Source organism: Geotrypetes seraphini, chromosome 4, assembly GCF_902459505.1.
Source record: "Geotrypetes seraphini chromosome 4, aGeoSer1.1, whole genome shotgun sequence".
Taxonomy (NCBI): domain Eukaryota; kingdom Metazoa; phylum Chordata; class Amphibia; order Gymnophiona; family Dermophiidae; genus Geotrypetes; species Geotrypetes seraphini.
This window is the reverse complement of record NC_047087.1, coordinates 224,518,905-224,543,443: the sequence shown is the minus strand read 5'-3', so window position 1 is coordinate 224,543,443 and position 24,539 is coordinate 224,518,905. Positions and strand designations below refer to the sequence as shown.

The 24,539-nt window shown below is 43.8% G+C and overlaps 1 protein-coding gene across 2 annotated transcripts in view; it reads right to left on the bottom strand.

Annotated features, from left to right (window-relative positions):
- POLR3A (RNA polymerase III subunit A) overlaps positions 1-24,539 on the bottom strand; it is a 192,684-nt gene that overhangs the window by 132,099 nt on the left and 36,046 nt on the right. For both annotated transcript variants that reach the window (XM_033942449.1, XM_033942450.1), the window contains exons 7-11: positions 22,649-22,811; positions 16,999-17,135; positions 8,386-8,489; positions 3,999-4,140; positions 3,317-3,457 (exon numbers count right to left, since the gene is read on the bottom strand). In XM_033942449.1, coding sequence (XP_033798340.1) covers positions 3,317-3,457; positions 3,999-4,140; positions 8,386-8,489; positions 16,999-17,135; positions 22,649-22,811 — 687 coding nt within the window. The remainder of the gene's footprint in view (positions 1-3,316; positions 3,458-3,998; positions 4,141-8,385; positions 8,490-16,998; positions 17,136-22,648; positions 22,812-24,539) is intronic.

Sequence of the window (24,539 nt, the reverse complement as noted above, 5' to 3'; positions counted from 1 at the left end):
GGCTGCAAGTGAGACTTGGGAAAGTTCACCTCGAACCCGAGACCCTGAAGAAGCGTGATAGTCTGTTGGGTCGCTGAAATAACTCCTTCCCTTGTCGGGGCCTTGATCAGCCAATCGTCCAGATAGGGAAAGACCTGCAACCCCCGGGAACGCAGAGCAGCCGCGATCACCACCATGCATTTCGTGAATACCCGAGGGGACGAAGCCAGACCGAAGGGTAGTACACGGTATTGTAGGTGCAAGTCTCCGACCTGAAATCTTAAAAACTTCCGAAAGTCGGGATGCACCGGAACATGGGTGTAGGCTTCCTTCAAATCGAGGGAGCACATCCAGTCCCCCTCGTCCAACAGAGGATATAGAATCGGAAGCGATAACATACGGAACTTCTCCCTGACCAGGAACTTGTTGAGCTTCCGGAGGTCCAAAATGGGACGTAAGTCCCCGGTCTTCTTCGGGACCAAAAAGTAACGGGAATAAAATCCCTGGCCCTGCTGGTCGAGAGGCACCACTTCGACCGCCCGGAGTCTCAACAGGGCCCTGGCTTCCTCTCGGAGAAGGGCCAACTGGCTCCGATTGGGCGGGCACGCCCCGGGGGGCATGTCGGTAGGCTGTCTTGAGAAGTTTAATGAATAGCCCTCTGAGATGGTCCGGAGCACCCATGCGTCCGACGTTATCCCTGACCACACCCTGGCAAAAGCCGAGAGCCGACCCCCGATGGGGAGGGGGTTGGATGCCGACGCGGCGGGGGCCAGCCCCCTGCCGCTCATCCCGTCAAAAGGACGGTGCCGGCTTAGATGTCCCCTGCGCAGCGGGCTTGGGGGGCCCCCCTCTCCCCTGGGGTGGACGTCGAGGCGGAGGTCTCGAAAAGGCCGGCGTCGTTTTTTGAGGATACCGCCTAGGAGGTTGTTTGAATGGCCTCTGAGGCAACTGCTTAGGCTTCGGGCGAACGAGAGATGCCAAAGAGCGCTCCTGTTCTGACAGCTTCTTGGTAGCCGCATCCAGGGAGTCGTCGAACAACTCGGACCCGACACAGGGTAGATTGGCTAATCGCTCCTGTAGGTTGGGGTCCATCTCGAGGGTCCGCAGCCAGGCCAGCCGGCGCATGGCAACCGCACACGCCGAGACCCTCGAGGCGAGCTCAAAGGCGTCATACACCGCATGGAACAGATAAAATCTGAGCTGGGATAGGTTGGACGCAAAAGAGGCGAATTTCTCCCTATGTGACTCCGGGATCAGCCCCTGAAAATCCGGCAGATCCTTGACCATGGACTTAAGATAGGAAGAGTAGGCGAAAGCATAGTTGAGGACCCTTGTGGCCATCTGGGAATTCGCGTACAGGCGACGGCCAAATTTATCCAGGGTCCGTCCCTCTCTCCCCGGGGGGACAGCAGCCGAGACTCTCGAGGGCTGCGAGCGCTTAAGAGCCGACTCAACCAAGAGTGACTGATGGGAAAGTTGTCCTTTTTCAAACCCCTTAGGGGGAAGTGTCCGATACTTGGATTCCATCTTGGTGGGCACTACCGCCACTGTAAGAGGGGCCTCAAGGTTCCGCAGCAAGGTTTGAAGGAGGACCTTGTTAAGCGGGAGGCGGGGGGATTCCCGCTGAGGGGCAGGGGAATCCTGCTCTTCCAAAAATTCCTTAGTATAGATGGACCCCGCCGCCAGGTCCACCCCTAAAGCCTTCGCCATGTCGTGGACGAATTTCGAAAAAGAAGAAGTCCGAGCCGGTGGGGAGGGCGACCGAGACTTCTCAGCGGAGTCAAAGGGAGAGGCCTGGCGAGAATAGCCAAACTGCCCCCCAGACCCCGAACCCCAAGAAGCACGATCCCGTGACCTCGAAGGGGTCGGGGAGACAGCCCGCCGAAGAGACCCCCTCGGGGAACCCCCCGGGGTACGGGGCCTGGAGGTCCGTCCCTTCCGCCTCGGTGAGGAGGCACGGGAACCCTCCCGTGTCGGGGTGCGTACCAGATTGGGGTTGTCGAGGCGAAGATCCTCGACACACAGTGCCTCGGTCTCGGGCGGGGTCGAGCGACGACTCCTTCGGGGCGAGGCTCGAGCCCGCTTGGCTTTTTTGAGGCGGTGCTTCGGCCGGGGCTTGCTCGAGGGTGAAGACCCCCGTGAAGACCTCGGGGAGGAGGATGAGGAAATCCGGCGTACCCGGCGCTGCTTGTCTCGAGGTCGCACACTGACCTCAGGCTGTGTCATCGAGGTCGGAGCCGAGGGAAGCATCGAGGGCGAGGCCGAGGGAGCTTCGGCCGCTGAAAGGCCGGTGCCCGAGGCCGAGGTCGCCAACTGCGGGGCCACCGAGACCGAAGTCGAGGCCGAAGCCTGCTGCAAAGTCTCAATGGCCCCGGAGAGCTCCGAGGAGATTAAAGCGCGAAGCAACTCCTGGAATACCGGGATAGTAAGGCCCTGGGGCAATACCTGGGGGCGCTCCGCAGAGGGCGACCTCGGTCTCGAGTATTCCCTCGGGGTGCCCCCCTTCGATCCCTTGGCCTGGGTCGAGGCCGACGGTCCCGCCGACGAAGAGCCCGAGGATGGCTTCCTGACAGATGTAGCTGAGGAAGGAAGTGGAGACTTACCCGAGGCTTGCTTCTGCGAAGCGACCAGCTTCGAGGGAACCGAGGGGTCCGAGGTCGAGGCCGAGGTCGAGGCCGGGGCCGAAGCCGAGGCCGAGCTCGAGGCCTTCCCCGCCGGGGTATCAACAGCAAAGAGATCAGCCATACGGGCCTTTCGACGGTTAAGAGCCCGTTTCTGGAAGGTGGCACACTTAGGGCACGATGCTGTCGGGTGATGGGGCCCCAAACACCTCAGGCAGCACCTGTGAGGATCTGTGATGGACAAAAGTCGATCACACCTACCACACTTCTTAAATCCCGTTACGGGCCGGGACATGGGCCCAAAACAAGGCCGGGAACAAGCGAGGTTCCTCGGCCACGGCTACCGGGAGCCCCCGGAGCGCGGAAAACAAAAATTTTTTTTTTTTTTTTTTCGAAGAAAGAAAGAAAGAAAGCAAAGAAATAAACCAAAAAACGCAGCGACCGCGTCAAAAATGCAACACAGCCGCGGCGACAGAAGGCAATATCAGCACAGATAATCCACAGGGCTTCTGGCTCCGCGGATGAAAACGAACTGAGGACCACGAGGTGGAGACGCGCCCTCTAGGGGCTAGAAGGCTAGCACATGCGTGGTGCAGTGTGCAAACTTGAAACTTCTAGCAAGTTTGCTTGAAAAGCTGTCCGCGCTGGGGCTCCGTAGATGACGTCACCCATGTGTGAGAATATCATGCCTGCTTGTCCTGGGATAAACAACTTACCCCCATTAATACAAGTGCTTCTGCTTTGGCTTCCTCTGTCTGAGGAAGATGAAGGTTCATTTCATCTCCATCAAAGTCTGCATTGTACGGTGTACAGACACATTCATTAAACCTGAAGGTCCGATGGGGCTTCACTCTGGCCTGCAAGAGAGAGACATGTTACAGCACACAGGAAAAAGTGATTTATTTACAGGCTGTAACCTACTCTGCTGTTTCCTTAAACTATCCCCTTTTCTGAAGAATACATAAAGCTCCTTTTACTAAGGTGCGCTAGTGTTTTTAGCGCAAGCTGCATTGCCATGCGCGCTAATCCTGCACTATGCGCCAAGAACTAACGCCAGCTCAATGCTGGCGTTAGCGTCTAGTGCCTGCAGCATTGTAGCGCTCATTACTCCACGCGTTAATGCCCTAACGCACCTTAGCAAAAGGAGCCCATATAGAGTAGAGCCCTAGAAACTTTTTTTTTATTCCCCTTCATGAAACAGATTTTACATTCTTTTATAGAGCTATGCATACCTGTGGTTTTTCAGGACAGCCACCCCAAAATGTTACAGGCCAAATAGTTTCTACAGTTCCATGAAGGCAGGGCACAATGACAAGTGACGAGAGAAGAGAAATCACAAGTTCTTCTGAAAGTAGAACAGTAGCACTAGTTTCAGGAAATATGCTAAATAGGACTTACTATGTGAGCCATGATACTGAGTTTGTGCAGAGATGGCTGTCGATTGAACAACACTATATCTCCGTCTATAAGATGCCTTTCCACTACATCTCCATATTTAAGCTCCTGAGCAATCTTCTCACGGTTTCCATATTTCAAAAACCTGTATAAGGGTAGCAGATTGTATCAAGTGCACAAAAGTTCAGTTGATAGGAGATACATACAAAAAACAAGAGCATAGAAAAACATTCAAAGCTTATTCTTTCTCGCTTTAACAATATGGATTTTACCCCGACTTCAATGTACTGATGAATGCTTCACCATCCTAAAGGCATACATGATATTTTCTGTTTTAAAAACCAAATTCATTGAGAATGTTTGGGTTTTTTGGTTTGGTTTATTTTTTAAGTCCAATCCGTTATTTCAATTCAGAAATGTTAGCATAGTACAGAAATAACAATACAATGAGCTGTGCAAATTCTCAACCTCAATGAGTATTAAAACAAGTTTGAACATTGACCAGATCTAATAGGGAACAATCAAAATCATATATAGAATGTACCCGATCAAAGTGTCATTAAGAATTTTCTGTCACAACCAATCAAGATATTGATGACCAGAACTGGCCACTGTAGAGCAATATGCTGGGTTAATATTTATTTAAAAGATTTTACCTGCTTATACCCAAGCAGCTTACAACAGTACAATCATAATAAGACATACACTTCTCCCTCCAAAATCCGCAGGTTTAGTACCCGCAAATTCAGTTATTCGCAATTTTTTTGCCCCTAGTTTAAAAACGCTGGATCACTGCGTCCTGGACTTCCCCAGACCTTACTTGGTGGTCTAGCAGTGACGTAAGGCAGGAGCGATCTTCCTAAGCTCCTGCCTCGTGCAGAGCAGTCATCAAAAATGGCTGCCATGAGTTCCTGTGGTTTTTATTTTATTTACACCACAGTGCCAGTGCGTGTAGGAGAGAACAAAGAGGCTATAAAATAAACCCACCAGGATGTTTGGAAAAAAAAAAAAAAAACCACAAAACAAACAAACAAACAAAAAAAACACCCACAATTGGGCAGGAAAATCGAAAAATCGATTCAATAGGCTGAATCAAAATCTTTTTTCTTGAATCGGGCAGCACTAGTGAGGACTGGGTAAGAGAAGGGGGGTAAGGGAGGGAAGGATAAGATAGGATGCACATTTCCCAAAGTTGACATATTAATAAATAATCAATTAGTAAATTATTTTTCCTACTTTTGTTGTCTGAGCTTTGCTTTAGTCTTAAGTGTTTCTCTTCTGATTTTCTCAGGGGTTTTTTTCCACTCTCTTTCAAGGGCTCCTGTCCTTTTGACATTTCTTCTTTCTTTGTGCCAAGTATTCATCTTTTCTGTGTATCCCTGTCCACCTTGTCCAGCATTGCCCCTCTGTGACCCTGTCCCTATGCTCCCTTCAGGGCTGGGGGGAAGAAGTTAGTTAGGCTGCTGGACTGGCTGGAGCTGAAGGGAAGGGAATGGAGTACTGTGCCCATGTGGTGGGTGGAGTAGAGCTGGAGGGAAGGGAGAGATGCCAGACCCACACCTAGGCACCGAAGGAAGGGGAGAGAAGTGTTGGACCCTTGGGAAAGAGGCTAGAGGGAAGGGAGAAAGGTGCAGGACCTGCAGGGAGAAAGAGAGAGAAGGGAAGGGAAAGAGAAAAGCTGAACCAAGGGGATGAAGGAAGAGTGAGTAAAATATTGAACATAGCAGAGAGAGAGAGGAAAGAGAGTGAGAGAGTATTGGTGTAAGGGTAGTATTGGTGTAATATTGGTGTAAGGGAGTAAGAGGGAAGAAGTTGGACACAGAGAGACATACAAAAAGAGGGAGTGAGATGGTGGGCATGGATGCGAGCATAAATAGGGACAAAAAGGGGAATGCTGCATGGCAGTGGTATATGGACACAGAGAGAAGATGGCTAGACATGGGGGAGAATAAGACCGCAGAAGGAAGATACTGGATGGGGGACATAGGGATATAGAAGAGTGATACTGTACACAGGGAGAGGGGATCATAGAATGGTAGGATGATGAAAGCAGGGAGATGGGCACAGGGGCAATACTAGAAAGGGACATATAAGAGACAGAGAAAGGAGATGCTGAACATGGGGAACAATACATACATGGAGATAGAAGATGGATGGTGAGCATGGAGAAAGAAGAAATGTCATATGGTCAGGAGCCCCTGGCAAGTGAGTTAAGAGAAGACAAAAGAAAACAGAGACCAGCGCCTGAGACCAACATAATTGGAAGAATAAAATGATGAGACAACAAAAGATAGAAAAAAATAAATTTTGTGATTAGAATATATCAGATTTGAAATATGTATCCTGCTAGAGTTGGTGTTAGATATAACTGGGGACCCCAAAGCACAGGCTATGCTTCATTAGCTTCCAGTTGGCTTAGGGCTCTCTCTGACCAGTTGCCCTAGTTGTACTCCCCTAACATTATTCCTGTCATGTGTGACTGTGGTATTCTCTTAGCATGAATTTTCTGTGTAGCATTCTGTAGTAATTTGGCTTATTCAGTTTTCTTGATAGTGGAGGGGATATTTGTGAAGGAGAGGGAAGATATGGGTTTTGTTGATCCTTGCTCTGTATTATTTATGTTTATAAAATGACAATTTTACAGAATATTGTTTCTTTTTATACTTTAATAAATAAGTTAAATATAAAATCTTAACTATTGAAGGCTTGTGTGGATGGGATCAGACTATTTGTGGGGACCAAGCTCGTAGGGACAGGGACAAAATTTTCCCCCCCCCGTCATTCTCTACTGGAGAGCCTCACCCTTTACCCTTCTCCACTGAGAATACTGATTATTTAACCCTACATTCTATATTCTATCTTTCAACCAGTTCTTAATCCTTAATAAGACGTTACCTCCTATTCCATGACTTTCTAATTTCCTCAGAAGTCTTTCATGAGGCACTGTCAAATATCTTTAGAAAATCCAGATATACAATATCACAAGGCACAACTTCATCCATCCCTTCACCACTACTACTAATCATTTCTAAAGTACTACTAGCCATACACAGCGCTGTACATCAAAACACAGAAGAGACAGTCCCTGCTCAAAGAGATTACAATGTAGTCAAGACAGACAAACTACAAAGAAATGTAGTAGATTGGTGAGGCAAGATTTCCCTTGACTAAATCCACGTTGGCTCTGTTTCATTAATCCATGCTTTTGTCTTTATAATAATCTACCATTTTGCCCAGTACCGACATCAAACTTTCTAGTCTATAATTTCTCAGATCACCTCTGGAATTCTTAAAAAAAAAAAATCAGCAGAGACACTCTCATCTGTGTTTTGATGTACAATGCTGTGTATGTATAGTAGTACAACTCACTACCTGAAGGAAAGAGATGCTGCCTAAATAGTTATTGCTTATGGTCTTTGAATCTGAGCCAAGCCTCTCAAGTCTTAAAAGCTAGCACTAGACAACAGCCTCTGAAACGCTACATGTTGGTTCATTAGAAAATCCACAGCTTTTTTGATGCTATTTCCAATGAGACATCCTTCTTTATAAGGCACATAAATGAGCCTTTATTGTATGCCTTTCCAAAAGACACATACGCACAGCCATAAAAGGTTTTGATATCTTAAAAGCATCACATGAAAATGTAAAATATGCATCCATTATGTTTTGCCTTGAACTATCAGCCAATAGAATTCACCTTCATCTTCTTGAGAGAGTTGCTCAAATTCTTGCAATTTTTTTCAAAATGGTGTACAAAAACTCGTGACCCTTAGCTTCTTCGCTTTGGACACCAGATATTTTCCTGTTCCTTCTAAATATGACCTGCATTGAATGCTCTATTTATGATAGAACTACCAGCCATTGAGACTCTTGACAAAGGCATAGATGCCGAAACACTGCCAGTGTCAAGTCTTCAAGTCCTCACAGTGCTACTATCAATAAAGTGAACTTTGAACTTTACACCTGTGGCTGAATTATTGACATCTCATCCTCACGACTCCTTTGTTGTGTACAAAAACTGGAACACATGGAGGTCTGAGATTGCTATACAGGATTTTCATTCTGAAAATCTTATTTACCCCCCCCCCCCACACACACACACACAGACAAAAAAAAAAAAAGGTCCGTGATTTATCAAAGCTTACTGCAGCATAGAACAACTGCTGAAGAAACAGGTTCAACTTTCACTTTGGGAAAAGTGCATTTATATGGCTAGAAAGCTAAGATTTTACTTGGAAAATGTGTCCAACTACAATAAATTGCTCATCTTCAAAAAAATAAAACCTACAAAGGGGTAAAGAGAAAAGAACAAATATGGCCGAGGATAACTGCCAGCAAAGCACAGCACACAGAATGAACACTGTCTCGTCAAAGCAACACGGTATATTACCTTTTCATCTGGGTGTGTCTTTGCTGAATAAAATTGGCTCCAGGATGAACATCAGGACCATTACAAACAAGTTTCCTCATAAACATTATGTTCGCTTTGTTCACCTAAAGTACAGAAAAGACCATAATAACATATTCAAAAAGCATGAAACCAGTTTGCTGTTTTCTAGCTGGGCACTGTTTTTAGGCCCAGCTGCTAACTTCTACATAGAAACGATACACATGATAATAAGCTAAGTTTCCCTGAGAAGGGAAAATATAAAATCAAATAAGATGTTCTGGTGTCTTATTATGCTGTATTAACACACAGATCTATTTCTTCTTATAAAAGACCAGTGATAATCATTTAAAAATAAACTGCTTTTAGAAAACTATTTGAATTGCCTCCCCTGTTAAAAGATTTCTCCAGAATTTTTTTTAAAGCTTCCGCTATGGTGTGCTTTGCTGGCAGTTATCTCCCCAGCCATGTTTGCTCTTTCTTCCTTTATTGGTCTGTCTGCAGCTCTGCATCCTTGTGAATGAATCCACCTAGCAGAAAAATGTTTATCTCTTATAGTTTGAGTTCTATTGTGCAAGTTAGAATCAGCATGACCATCAGATAAGTGCTCAGACATGAGTACTGTATACACCAAAAGATGCTCTTCTCCCATTAAAACAGAGTACTTAGTAATAAAGTCACATTTCTTTTCTGCTGACATGTTTGTCATGAGTTCTCAGCAGAGGAAAACTGGGCACTGGTCTTTGACCTGGGGGCTACCGCGTGAGCAGACTGCTGGGCACGATGGACCACTAGTCTGACCCAGCAGTGGCAGTTCTTATGTTCTGTCCTCCCCGATACTTATCTCAGGCTGTGTAGCCACTATGGTCACTAGTGACTCAAGATATTATGCAATGTGTCTTCTGGCAAGGTTCAACAAGTTATCATTTGCCTGACAAGACTGAGTCAGGACTGGCTTTCACAATTTGTCCTGGGGAGCATGGATACTAGCTTTGCTTGTACAGTGGGCGCTGAGCATACTCAATATTAAGCAAACTCCTTCACCAAGTTCAAGGAAGGGTAACTTCTTCTCAATTTAGCACTCAAATTGAAGTTGGTTCCTATGCTGGGGATGAACAGTCAGCCAGTTCAACCTCCCCCACCACCCAAAGACAATTTACAATAAATACACCTGCACATAAATTTGCCTGCACAAGAGGCAAATACGCCTGAAGATAAATTTGCCTGCACAAGAGGCTGGCATACTTCAATCTTGTGTACCGTATTTTCACGCATATAACGCGTGCGTTATACACGATTTTTACAAACCGAGTATAACCATGCGCGTTATATTCGTGAGCGCGTTATCCCCTTTTTTTTTTTACAAATTCCCCCCTCCCGACGTCCGATTCACCCCGCAGGACCGCTCGCACCCTCACCCCGAAGGACCGCTCGTGCTCGAACATGCACCCGCACCCCCATCCCGAAGGACCGCTCGCACCCCCACAGTCTCCCCCCCCATCATGTAGAAGCTGCCTACCGTCGTCCTGCTGCTTCCTCTGCCGGCGGTCCTGCCCCTTAGCCCTGCGTCTTCGCTGCTACCTCTTCCAGCGGTCCTGCCCTTTCTCTGTCAGAGAAAGGGCGGGACCGCCGGAAGAGGAAGCAGCGTAGACGCAAGGCTAAGAGAAGGGGCAGGACCACCGGCAGAGGAAGCAGCAGGACGACGGTAGGCAGCTTCTACATGATGGGGGGGGAGGCTGTGGGGGTGCGAGCGGTCCTTCGGGGTGGGGTGCGGGTGCGAGCGGTCCTTCGGGGTGGGGGTGTGAGCGGTCCTGCTGGGGGGTGAATCGGACGTCGGGGGGGGGGGGCATCAGGCTTTCAGGGTGGGGACAGGACTTCAAGGGGGAGAGGAGAGTCGGAGCGGGCTAAAGGAGAATCGGGGCGGCCAGAGGAGAGTCGGGGCGGGCTAAAGGAGAGTCGGGCTGGCCAGAGGAGAGTCGTGGTGGGCGAAAGGAGAGTCGGGCAGCGACGGGAGAGTCGGGGCGGCATGCGCGGTATAGGGGTGTGCGCGGTATCTAAAAATGTATTTACATAAATTACAGTTTCCCGCGCGCTATACCCATGTGCGCGTTTTACACGGGTGCGCGGTATATGAGTGAAAATACGGTATATCCATTATCAAAACCAGTGGAGGTCTCCAGAATAGGTTCAGGAAGCAGTGCTGTAATAATAGTGGGTTCAGGGAAAAAACAAACATAAAAACTTAAGTTTTTGATAACACTTCATGCAAAACATCCTTAATTTCAGGAGTATATTTAATTTTTAATTAGTTTAGTGTTGTTTTTTTTAAGTGTACACTCACCAGCTGGAGCATTTTTCAACTGATTTTTCAGCTTACTATATATTTCATGATCTCTGTTCAGTGTCTAATGTGAAAGGACTACCTGTGAGCTTGTTCTTATTTCACTTAAAATTCTGCTGGGAAAGACTACTAGTTTTAAAATCTTGCATAAAAGGTTAGATCACAAAGAACTATTATATTCTCCTGTAAGTGAAACAAATTTGAATACTACACCGGCAAAGACTGCTGCAGCAAGATTTTGGCAATTACCACTTAATAAAAACTGCCATAGTTTAGCCAAGATTTAAGAGAACTGAACCATATTTGGTACAATATTCACACACGTAAGTGAACAGAAATTAATGCAAAACATATTATGGAGATTTATGTTCAAATATATTTTATTGAGCTAAGCAAAAACACCAAACAGGGTATCTATACAAAGTACAGAAAAGCTCAACATTTTGAAAATTACAAAAACCCAAACCCCACAAATTCACTTCACCCCGAGGATTATGGAGATTTATAAATAACCATAAACAAGCTCACTTGAATTTTTAAATTCCTTAAGAGCAGCTTGTAATCACACAAGATAAATCTTTAAAATAGTTAAAACATTTTTCTTAAAATTCTGCTGTTGTGGGCCATTTTTATCTCTTAGTTTGTTTTTTTTTCAGGCTAACACCTAAATTGCTTTATTAGACTCAAGCGTTATGTTTTACCTTTTCTTTTTAAGACAGGGACTACGTTTGTGACCACACAAATTAGATGGACATGTTAGCTATCACTTCTCCTGGTTTCTAGAAGTTCAGGATTTACTTGTATAGATGCTTTAAATATTAATAAAACAGCCATGTGTCAAGTCCCTACCCACCTGAAAGGAGATATATTCTATGATATAATTCTCTCTTTACCATCTGGATTTTAGGCTTATATCCAACTTTCTCTGTAATTTTATTCCTAAAAGGACTAAGGTAGGGCTCTACTGATTCAAGGTTATTCAGGATACCCAGAGCTTGTAAGATTCTAGTCAATTAGGTTACAGTGTAGAAATTAATTTGTTAGTATATTTACAGCATGAATACCATCTTGGTTGAAAACAAAATTTTGCCCTTATTGATGAACTTCATCTCAACCAAGATAAATGTGTTACAAGCAATATTTAAAAAATTACCGACAGATGACCGTGCTACTCGTATTTTAATCAGCTTACCTGGAATAATCTGACAGTGAAGTGTTTAAATGGTTTATCTTATTTTTAAATAGGCTGGGGGTGACAAGCCTAAACATAGTTTGAACTTCTGATTTTAGGTTTTAACCAATAAAAACACCGATAAAACATTCACAGCAAAATTTAAAAAACAGGTGTCTATTGGATAACAGAAAAACATCTCTTTGTTTGCCATATCTTGCATTCTCTAGTCTTTGTATTACTTAGTCATCAGTCCAGAAAAGGCAAAAAGATACATTTGATTCCACTGAAACAAAGGAGTACCCCAAAATAGTACCTGTGGCATAAACAGTGAAACTTCTTTTTGTATTCTCAAAAGAAATCTTAATAGCTGGAAAAACACACCTAAACTTACAATTTAATGAACACTTAGGACTAGATTCACTAAGCAAACCAATCGTGTACTGATCGGTTTGCGACCCGATCCGATTCCTGCCGATCTGATTCCGATCCGCGCATGCAAATGAGGGGAACGGCATACAAAGTAGGCAGAGATGCAATTCACTAAAGAAATCTTGCAAACCGACTTGGCTGGCCGATCAACACAAAAAGCGACTGCTGGGGACCAGGTCGCAAATGTCCTTTCCAACTCTCCGGCTCCAGCTCCATTGCATCCCTGCTCTCTGCACGCCCTGCTCTCTGCTGCCCTGACAAAATATTTATCTCTCTGCCCCGCCCTCAACTCTCTGCCCCATCTTGCCCTGCTCTCGGCTGCCTCACCTCTGGATCTCTGCCACCTTCCCTGCAGTGCGAGCCCGCAGATTTAAAGCGGGGCTGCACTATGGTGTGTTCCAGAACACGTCGCAGTGCAGCCCCATTTAAACCCGCAGGCTAGCACTGCAGGGAAGGCGGCAGAGAGCAGGAGAGTCAGGCGGGTTAAAAAACAGTGAGGCAGTCTCTCCAGGGCTGTGCTCTTTTTCGCTTTTCTTTGGGAGCCCTGTTTTTTTCTCCAGCTCGGAGAGTTATCTGCAAGCGGCTGGATTTCAAACTCCTGGGCTGACACATTTAGGAGGCCGCGTTCTGGCCGATTGCACCCTCCCTGCCAGCCTCCCTCCCTGCAGTCTTCTTGTGCAGAGAGAGCATACGCAGACCATCGACAAGGCACAGAGATGGTCTGCACATGCGTCGGGATCGCAAACTAGCGATCCATGCGGTTGGAGGGGGCATTCCTCCGATTGCCCTCATTTTAATTTTTTGGTTTTGTGAATTGGTCAAGCCTGCAGGGATAGGCCACGGATCGGGCACAGAAGTCAGGTTAGTGAATCCAGCCCTTAAAGAGCCAAAGCCCTATTTTGCACCCTGAGATTGTGAGTATGATTCTCACTCAGCTCCTTGTGTCCCAGGGCAAGTCACTTAACACTTCATTGCCACATATAAACCGCTCTGATGTTGTAAACCACACAAAAAAAGCAGTATATTTAAGGCCCAGATTCACTAAAGATAGCGGCTCAATCGCTGCTGGCTAATTTTTAAACAGCGATTGATTCACTATCAAGTTTGCACCCCATCCCTCCCCAACCCCCCAAAAATGGCAGGAGGAATGCCCACTCCCTCCTGCCATCGGCCCACTCCTCCCTCCCCCCGCAAAACTTCCCATGAACCTCCCACCCACCAAACTTATGGCAGGAGGGATGGCAACTCCCTCCTGCCATCGGGCCCCCCGCAGTCAGGTCACTCCCTCCTCTCCGCCACCGTCATCTCCCCTCCTCTCCACCTCCCCCCCCGTACCTTTAAGTTAGAAGCTTAGCCCCTCCTGCTCCTCCATGCAATATGGGCCTTAGGCCCTGCCCTGGTGCATCATGTGATGCATGGGGAGGGGCCTAAGGCCCTGATTGGCTCAGGTGCCTCGGGCTCCTCCCTTGGGAGGGGCCTGAGCCAATCAGGGACTTCCTTATGGAGGAGCCTAAGGAAGTCCTTGATTGGCCATTGTTTATTACACTTATCTGTATGGCAAGTTAGTTGTAATATCCTCCAAGATTTGATTTTATCAAATAATTATTTCCAGCTTCTATGTAAATTAATTCACCTATATGCCAACAGGGCTTTTTTGCAGAAACATAGAAACATGATGGTAGATAAAGGCCAAATGGCCCATCTAGTCTGACCATCCACAGTAACCATTATCCCACATGCCTATTCCAGGCCCTCTTGAATGCAGAAACATGTAATACACACAAACTGGAGGCAATTTCATTAAAAAAAACAAAACAAAAAACCCACCCCACCACCTTTACTGCTTGAGAAATATTAATCCATACACAAAAAAAACCTCTTATAGGATTAGGTCACATCTAGTAGTATGCATAGTGCAAGCCAGCAAGTACATGCACAGCAGGCATGTTCAGGGGAGGAGCATATATGTCTATGATTTACATGTTTACTTATAAAATGTGCTATTATTTACATCTGCTATTGTCTGCACATTTAATCTAGGTGCAATTTTATCAGGCTTTGTTCTAGTACTTTATAAAATACATAGGTACCTATGTGTCTCTTTAAAATAGACAGCTTCCTGCCCAATTATCCTAGGAATGCTGTTATACAATTATTCTGTATGCCGATATAAGTATAACTGATGGCCTCTATAGGTAAGGCAGCACACTTGAATTTAATTATATTTATCTAAAAAAATAACCCAAAGGAAAAAAATATTTGGTTTGATAACTTTCAAAAGGTACTCTGAGACAGAAAGTTCTCTCAAAGACAAAGGAAAATACACATTGCCAATGGAATGAGTTTCTTAATCGTTCTGTTCAAAGTCTAGCAGGCTATCCCAATCCATTTTTTTACTCTAAAAGCCACAGGGACTTGTTGTTTGCAAATCTGCTTTTTACCACATATTTCTTCCAAACCAACAGAAGTTAGAAAGAATAAAACATAAGATGTCAAGAAAGTCTGCCTCTCAGGAGAGACAACAACTCTCTGAAAATTTAATGCATGCAAAATGGTGAAATGGGCCAGTTCAGACTGAATGTCCCAGAGAAATAACTCTTCTCCCCCCAACAAAAAAGGCACAATGCATTTCTATGCGAGAAGCAACTATAACTTGTGCAGCACTGAAACTTAAGATGCAGTTAAACAAAGCTACAATCCACAGTATGTATATATGTATATGTATGTATGTATATATATATATATATATATATATATATATATATATATATATATATATATATATATATATATATATAGTGACAGCTCTATCAACACCAAATTCCATTTTTTTTACCTCCATTTCCTCTTCATTCCTTCTTTGTTCATCTGTCACTCCAAGCTCTTTACATTTTCAACTCCCACCTACCTTTCAGTTTTTTTCTTCAAAGGAAATATGCTCTCAAATTTAAACACTTTGACAAACATTCAGAAATGAAATACAGGTCTCCCTCCATATTCATGGGGGTTAGGAGCACAGCTCCCTCGCAAATACCATAAATTCACAAATAACTTTATTAAGAATTAAAATTAGGGGGATCCTAATGTTGAAAAAAAAAAATAAAAAACAAAAAAGAAACTGCAGACTGATATGTATAAGGTGCAGGCAATGTTTATTTTACCCAATATTAAATGCGGTAACCAATACCACCTTTGTACAAACCAAAAGACCCAACATGGTCCGTGTTTCGGAAAACACACCTTCTTCAGGGGTCCATGGTAAATAAGGTAAACAACAAACCACAATTTAAAATGGATAAAAAAAAACTACCGCCTGTATGTGCAGTGGTTGCGGTTTGTTGTTTACCTTATTTACCATGGACCCCTGAAGAAGGCGTGTTTTCCGAAACAAGGACCGTGTTGGGTCTTTTGGTTTGTAAAAAGGTGGTATTGGTTACTGCATTTAATATTGGGTAAAATAAACATTGCCTGCACCTTATACATATCAGTCTGCAGTTTCTTTTTTGTTTTTTGCTTGCTGTTTTTATACTGCAGACACTGTTGGGTTTCTTTTGTTGCGGGATCCTAATGTTGAACATAACACATACTGATGACTTATTCAGGCAGTGGAAGTGGATCATCGGTGTCTTCATACTGCACATAATTCAACATGAACAAAGTTGCTAATATTGTGAGATAAAGTCATGCGAGTGAGGCTGCTTTATTTGGAGACAGAGCGCGGCATTCTCAAAGGCAGCACATACTGCGCATTTCTTTAACGAACTCTACTTTTTACAAAATTCAGTTTTTTAAAATACTGTAATTATGGCTGTAAAATCATTTAATTATTGACAGAACATTGGCGAATAACTAAAGTCACAAATGCCAAACTCACAAATATGGAGGGGAGACCTGTATATGCAAAGCTAAGCAGGTGTACCACAAAAACTGCTGTAGCAGCTCAGCAAATTTGAGCTTTCACAGAACATGAGTCTTTTAAGCTACTGCTTATTGACCTTATTTTTTTAAAAAAAAGGTATTCATAGATTAAATACAAACACAGACTACTTTATTCAAGCAACTATAAGAACTTAGAATATGGTGATAATCGGCCTAGAAAATCTTGCAAAACATTTTGGTTCATAGACAACGGCGCGAAAGACAAAGGCACGCCCAGACAATTGAGCGCAGCGCGGAGGCGTGCGCCGCTCAAAATTACTGTTTTTAGGGGCTCCGACGGGGGTTTTTGTTGGGGAACCCCCCCACTTTACTTAATAGACATCGCGCCGGCATAATGGGGGGTTTGGGGGGTTGTAACCCTCCACATTTTACTGTAAACTTAACTTTTTCCCTAAAAACAGGGAAAAAGTGAAGTTTTCAGTAAAATGTGGGGGGTTATAACCCCCCACAACGCGGCGCGATGTCTATTAAGTAAAGTGGGGGGGGTTCCCCCCCACACACCCCCATCGGAGCCCTAAAAACATTAATTTTGAGCGGCGTGCGCCTCCGCGCTGCGCTTAATTGTCTGGGGGCGCCTTTGTCCCGGCGCGCTTTTGACCCGACACCAACATTTTAGGTGCAGACACCCAGTCACAACAAGCAGTATGACTGTCTTTTTCTCTGAACATCAAACTGGCAGAAAAATATGTGGAAAAACAAGGGCAAAAGAAGATGAATTCTACTAAAAGCTTACTTTTTCAGGAAAAGTTAATATTTTGGCAACATGGACAGGTACAGCCACTTCATCAATACGTAAATTAGGATCAGGTGATATGACTGTTCTTCCAGAGAAGTCCACTCTCTTTCCAGAAAGATTTCCTCGAAACCGACCTTTAAACATCAATAAGAGTTACACTGAAACCTTGATACAGAAAATACAGACCAAAGAGTAACATCGCTGTCTTCACATCTCCTTGATACTAAGAGGACTATCAATTTGTGTGTTCACTGTACACAGGCACTGTATTTGCTCAATCAAGGGGAGACCACTTTTTGTAGACTGATGTGCTGAATTTACTGATCAATTATGCTCGATTCAAAATTAAATATAAAATTGTTGTCTAGAACTGGATCAGTTGAATTAAGCTGCGAGAAGCTGGTCTAGCTCCTCCAATTAATGATCAAGGTTAACTGCAAGACAAAATAATTTTAAAAGCTACACAACTTGTGACCTCAGGCTAACAAAGAATTATAAGGATTCATTCCCAGCCTTTTAGAGACTTTTCGCCTGGACTCTATACCAGTGAAAGGCAAGACCATCTCTATTTTAACTCCCATCTGATACTTGGCAAATACAAAAACCTTCACTACCAGTTTCAAGAATTACTATCCATCTCTCTGCAAGAAGATCACTGCAGACCCGTCTTCAGATATTACAGAAAGATTCACTACACTGATTAGCAATAGAGAAATGATGACATCCGAACCACACTTACAGATCACAATGAGCTCACACCATAAGAGGCAACTTTTCAAAATGATTGGGGGGTGCTAAATCTAATGAAAATTACCCTTCCCTGGATGCTTTCAAAGAGTTTGCTCAATATTGAGGGTGCTCAAAGTACCCACACAGCTGGCTCCACACTGATCCAGTATAAATAATTCAGGATTTCAATCAATCAATACTTATCTTGATGCACAGTCTCCTTGCATAAGATCTCAAAGACAAGTGCTGTAATGAATGCCTAGCCTGTAAATAAATTTACCTGAAAAACAGAATAAGAACCTAGTCCTTCCTTAACTTTTGAAGTATTCTTTTTACTTAACTATTTTGCAGTGTAGCTTTTCAATGAATGCTGGTGCTTTTCCTCATACAGAAACAAATTCAATCTCTTTTGCATAAACAATTTCTAATACTTTAAGATGCACAACACACAAGAACATACGAATTGCCGCTGCTGGGTCAGACCAGTGGTCATCATGCCCAGCAGTCCGCTCACACGGCGGCCCTTAGGTCAAAGACCAGTGCCTTGATTTAGCACATGAGAACCGATTATATTGATGTCTCAAAGCTGTTAAAGCAGAGGACACTTTATAATGTTTGACGGTTATTCAAAAGCAGAGCCCTTAGCACATTTTAAGATTCCAATTAAGCAGCAGTCTGAACCATTTCACTGCTTATTATACTATAGGTTTCTTTACTCTCTTAGCTTATGATCCAAAATAATACACCAAGTTAATAAGAATGTTGCCTGGTTTGAGCAAATCATATTTGGAAAAAAAAATTAAGCCGTAGCTCCCACCTCAGCATACGACAGTGTGTATAGCTCTGCTTCTCTTTTGCACATAAAGTACCCAAAAGCCCAAGGCAACCACTATAGGCAGACTAGATTATCAAATGGTACAATCCTGAGGGGTGGCATGGCACAGTAGAACAGCAGCAAACTGCAGTCACGGTGGCACAGAGCCTTTTAGTACAGGGTGTTTGAGAGGGCAGAATGCAGCAGGCCTTGAACATAGACAGGCACTTAACATCATCTTAGTGAGGGGTGAAGGTAGGACGGTGGAAGTAATCATGACAGATGATAGAAACGGCAGCTCTGGCAAGAGGACGGGAAGGAAGATGAGATCTTGTACTTAGGACAGCTTATGCTGTTGCTAAGATAAAAACACTGATTTTTTTTTTTTTGGGGGGGGGGAAGGTAGGAGGGGTTAAATTTTGTATGGCAAGTTCTCTGCACCACTGTTAGGCAATGGGGGGGGGAGGTCTGTGGATGCAAAATATTAGTTTATAATCATTACCATGCCAGTCTAGTGTACAGATCCAAGTATCAGTATTATTTATTTATTTTTATATTATATTATTATTATTTTTTATATTCGAGTCCTAGGCTACATAATTTAACTGCTACAAGTTTACTTGGCATATAATTACTGATTGCATAGTTTTCATTTATTATATAGCCTGGGAGTATAAGCTGCATTCTTTTTTCTAAGGGAGGAAGGGGGGGCATCTTATCCCTTGCCTCTGATAAAACATTGTCTTGAGCCATCCCTATAGGAGAGTGAGAGGGGTGTAACCAGTAGGTCAATACTTGAAGGTTAACATAGGACATCATATACCCCAGGGCAGGTTGCCCCAAAAGCTGTCAGAACCTGCTGACCTACTTCTTGTTAGTGTTGTAAGTTACCATTACACTAAAGTACATTCATCTGGCTTCATACCCATTTTATGTGATATTTAATGCAGTAATTCAATCTTTTAAAAGGGAAAATAAAAATGCGCAGAAGGTAATTTAATAAAATTTCTCAATGTTCACCACTTTGCCAACTCCCTGATGCATTAAGCAAACTAGGGAACAAGAGCTTTGTGGGCACATGCCAAGGCCCAAATTACTCAAAGATATAAAATATATTATTTTTCTTCTCTAAAAATGTTCAGAATACCACATTTTCATAATGTGTAAATGTATCAAAAAAAATTTCCAGCCCACAATTTTTTGAATTAAAGGATTCTAATATCTTTGATTTTTAAGAATAGAACCTTCACTTGGGGCGGCTTTTACTAAGCTGCGGTATCATTTTTAGTGCGCACTGCAGATTGGCACGTGCTAACCCCTGCGCTACGCGGAAAAACTAACGCCAGCTCGATGGAGGCGTTAGCATCTAGCGTATGTGGCAATGTAGCGCGCGCTAAAACCGCTAGCACAGCTTAGCCCTTGGAGAACGAAACTGTATATTTGTTTTAGAGTACAACACAGCCATACAGCAATAACTCTGCAATTTATTTGCCTTTTTAGGCCCGATGACCTTGAAGGTCTAGAGCATACTTCCAAGTTCAACCTCAATGACTGTAAACAAGTCAGATTAACAGGGTATCCCTAATGAATAAGCTTTTCTGTATGAATTTTAATGCAAACACATATAACCTTGAACCAATTCTTACATTTTTTGATTTAATCTTTTCAATGATTCTTCATTTCATCAGCTGTTAAATCACTTCAAATTCCACATGTCACATTGTTCTCCACTTGTCCCCCGACATGGGAAGATTTCACAATATCCACACTAATCAAGCTTTTGACTATGCAGTCAATGATTATATTAGTGTGGATATTGTGAAATCTTCCCATGTCGGGGGACAAGTGGAGAACAATGTGACATGTGGAATTTGAAGTGATTTAACAGCTGATGAAATGAAGAATCATTGAATATCAAGCACAACCTAAATTTGCTGCTATACTAGTTATATGGGTGAACATTGAGTGAAAGTTTACAAGTGACTATTTATTGGGCTGAATGAACTGGGGAGGGCTCTATGTATGTGATGATTATAGAATATGTGATGTGATGATATTTATGGAGAGTATTTATTTGAAATAGTTGAAAAGATTAAATCAAAAAATGTAAGAATTGGTTCAAGGTTATATGTTTAGCTTTTTTGTATGAATTTTAATTTAATTATTAAGTGAAGCTACTTAGATATTTTGATAAGTCCTGGTGGGGTTTGTTAATGAATATGCATGAGAGAGATCTACATGCCTGTCACCTCCACTGTATCCAATCCTATCTCATGCATATTCATTAGGGATATCCTGAAAATCTGGCCTGTGTACAGCCTTCAAGGAAGAAATTTGGACAAGCTTAGTCTAGAGCAGTGTTCTTCAACCTTTTTACACCCGTGGACCGGCAGAAATAAAATAATTATTTTGTGGACCGGCAAAATACTAAGACCGAAATAAAAAAACACATTTTTGCCCGTCTCCGCAAGCTCGGTCCCCACAAACCATCTGATCTCATCTGCACAAGCCTCAGTTATGATTTTATATTGAACGTATTTTACTAAAGTATAAAAAGAAACAATATTCTGTACAATTGTCATTTTATAAATATAAATATTCAGAGCAAGGACCAACAAAACCCCTGTCTCCCCTCCCCTTCACATATATCCCTTCTACTATCAAGAAAACTGAACAAGCCAAATTATTACAGAATGCTACACAGAAATATCATGCTAACAGAATACTGCAGTCACACATGATAGGAATAGTGTTAGGCTTTGCAGTCCCCAGTTATGTCTCTAGCAGGATATATATTTCAGATCTGATATATTGTAATGACAAAATAGAAATAAAATTATTTTTTTCTACCTTTTGTGGTCTCTGCTTTCATCTTCTTTCCACTCTTCCTTCCAGCATCTGCCCATTCCATCCACTGTCTGGCCTCTCCCCCTCCCATATGTATCTAACTTCTTTCTATGCCCCTCTCCCCTTTCCATCCAGCCTGTGCCTCCTCTCTCCTTTTTACATCATTCATTCCAGCTTCACTGCTTTCTTCATTTTTATCTCTCCTACACCAGATCTAGCATCTTTATCCCTCTCTCATTTCTCTGCTGACCCCCTTTCCAGCATCAATCTCTCTTTCAACTTTCTCATTCCTGTCTCTCCCCTTTCCCTCCTCTAATCTCCCTGCCAGCTGTTTCCTTCCTTTTTTCCTTCTCCCTTCTCTCCTCCCCCTATCCAACAGTAGCTCTCTTCCCATCCCTTTCCCTCTTCCCCTCCCAGCAGCATCTCTCTTTCTACCTCCCTCCAGGTGCAGTAGCAGCTCTCCCTTTATCCATCAGCTTCCCAGCCTCCAACAGTGGCTTCCTCTCCTTCCAGCAGCTCTCAGTACTTGCCTGCAGCAGTGATTTCCTTAGGCAGCCTTGGGTCCGTTGCCCCCCCTCTCCCCCCCGAGGAAAGGGGAAGTTGCCAAAGTGAATCACTGCCCTGGTAAGTACAGAGCAGCTAGAAGAAGAGACAGCCACTGTTGAAGGCTCCCTGCACATTCGCGACCCCCCCTCCCCCAAGCCGGCAAAAACAGCTTTGCACCACAGGCCCTGCCGCCCAAGACGAGCTGGAGGCCCCTATCCGCCGCATCCTGCACGTGGGCAGACTCTCAGCACAGACGCTGCTGATGGCCCCAATCCAAACGCTGCCCCCACCACGCATGCTGACCATCTCCCTTCTATTTGCAGCTTCCCCGCGGCCCTCTTCGGCGACTCGGCAGGGGCAGCGATCAAGACAGGCTGCCAACGTCGGGACCTTCCCTCTCTGAGTCCCGCCTATTTTGTTTCAACTTCCTGTTTCCGCATAGGCGAGACTCAGAGGGAATGCCCGATGTCAGCAGCCTGTCTTGATCGCCCGAGGCTGGGAGGAACAGAAGATTTCCCCGAACACCACCAGGGCAGGAAATTTAACAGCGTCCATCTCGCCGGCCCTGCGGAGACCGGCAGGAATTTTCTGCGGACCAGCACCGGTCTGCGGACCGGTGGTTGAAGAACTGTGGTCTAGAGTATCATTAATCATATCAATTCTAAAGCAAATTGAGCTGCTTTTTAAACACATTCATTCTCATTCACATACCTTGTTTTCCTTTCAACCGCTGGACAAAGCCTCTTGTCCATTTCTTAGGAGCCATATTGAGAGGGATTCCAGAGAGCTCACTATTTATATATAGTGCACACTGCAGCTGCAGGAAGTCCCAGTCTTCCATGATCATCTGTGTCTTGGCACCTGTTATCCTATGCTAAAGACACAAATCCAAACATACCAAATGACTTCAACAAGTCAGTCAATTCTCTTGCCATGTCAGGGGAAAAAAAAAAAAAAAAGGTACTCAACCGTTCAGCGCACATCAAAATGCTGTGCTGTAAGTTTGACACATTTTGAAATGATTTATAGTGATCCAATTTTAATGCATTTTTCTGGAGCAAAGGACTGTCCGTTTGGTTTTCTGGTCTTATACATGGAAGTCAAACAACTAAAATTAATTTCGCTGAAATTTGGTACATAGGAGCGGGATTAGAGGCTCTAGTATTGGGATATACCGTAATTTTGTACCAATGCAAAGCAAAATTACACAGGCCCTGATTCACTAAAGTCAGTGGTCGTTGCTAAACCTGTTTTCACCGCGTGTTTTTCCCCTCGATTGCCCATTTTCTGATCCAGCCATGCAAATTAGTAAAACCTCATGCAAAATAGCCAAGCGACTGATTCACTTATATTGCTTGGCTATTTTGCATTGGGTTTTACAATCCTAAAACCCGACTGCTCACAGATCTGCCAAGGTTTTATTTGCAAGTATTACACATGCAAAATATCTGCCCAATAAAAAAGCCCCCCCAACCAAAAAAAATAGCAGAAGGGATGCCCATTCCCTCTTGCCGCCAGACGCCCCCCTGCCACTCCCGCACTTTTTAAATATGACAGGAGGGATGCCCATTCCTGCATGGGTTCCATTTCCAACTGCTGGAACAGTAGTTCTTGTAGAGCAGTGGTTCTCAACCCTGTCCTGGGGACCCCCCAGCCAGTCGGGTTTTCAAGATATCCCTAATGAATATGCATGAGAGAGATTTGCATATAATGGAAGTGAGAGTTATGCAAATCTCTCTCATGCATATTCATTAGGGATATCTTGAAAACCTGACTGGCTGGGGGTCCCCAGGACAAGGTAGAGAACCACTGTTATAGAGAATCCAGGATCTCCCTACTTCTAAAATGCCCCACACTAAAGATACTCCAATCAACATCTAGCATGTTAAAATCACCTATTAGTAATACTTTCCCTTTTATAAGTATATTCTGAATGGTCTACTATTAAATCTCTGTTCACTTCTGTGAAGGAGGCTTGTATATCACACCAACGTACTGTAAATACATTTTCCATTCCCTTTTTCCAGATGGCATTTAAGAATGAGAGGTGAAGAACCAAGTTATCTTCAAAACCATTCAAGGGAATATACCAGTCTCTATATAATTAATTTCTAAAAGCAAGTAAATGATTAAATTGATAAAAACATTTTTCTTCTCAGAGCTTTAAGACTGACTCATGATAATACTAGGTCCAGAAAATGCTGTTATAGGTTGCATTTGAATAACAAGCTACTTTTTCATATATGGAGTTCATATAATCACATTTGAGTTTTAAAATATTGTGGGTTTTAGTTTTTCAGTGGAATATTTTTGTTATATAAACTGTGTACAATTGTATTTTCAGATATGTCACAGTGGAGGAGCACCAGGGCCTCTAAATAAGAATATTCACAGGCCTTGCCCCCTCCTCCTGGGTGGGCATTTTTTTGGGCTGAAGTCAATGCAGAGTACTGGGGTCCGAATTTATGCTGAGACAAGTGTCTTGCACTCACTGCTGCTACTATTGTCATCATTGCTGTTGCTGCTTTCTTCATGTTTTGGATGAGGAGGAAGAGGAGGAGGAACATAAAGGGAGCCATGTGACTTTAAATGTCAAAATGGG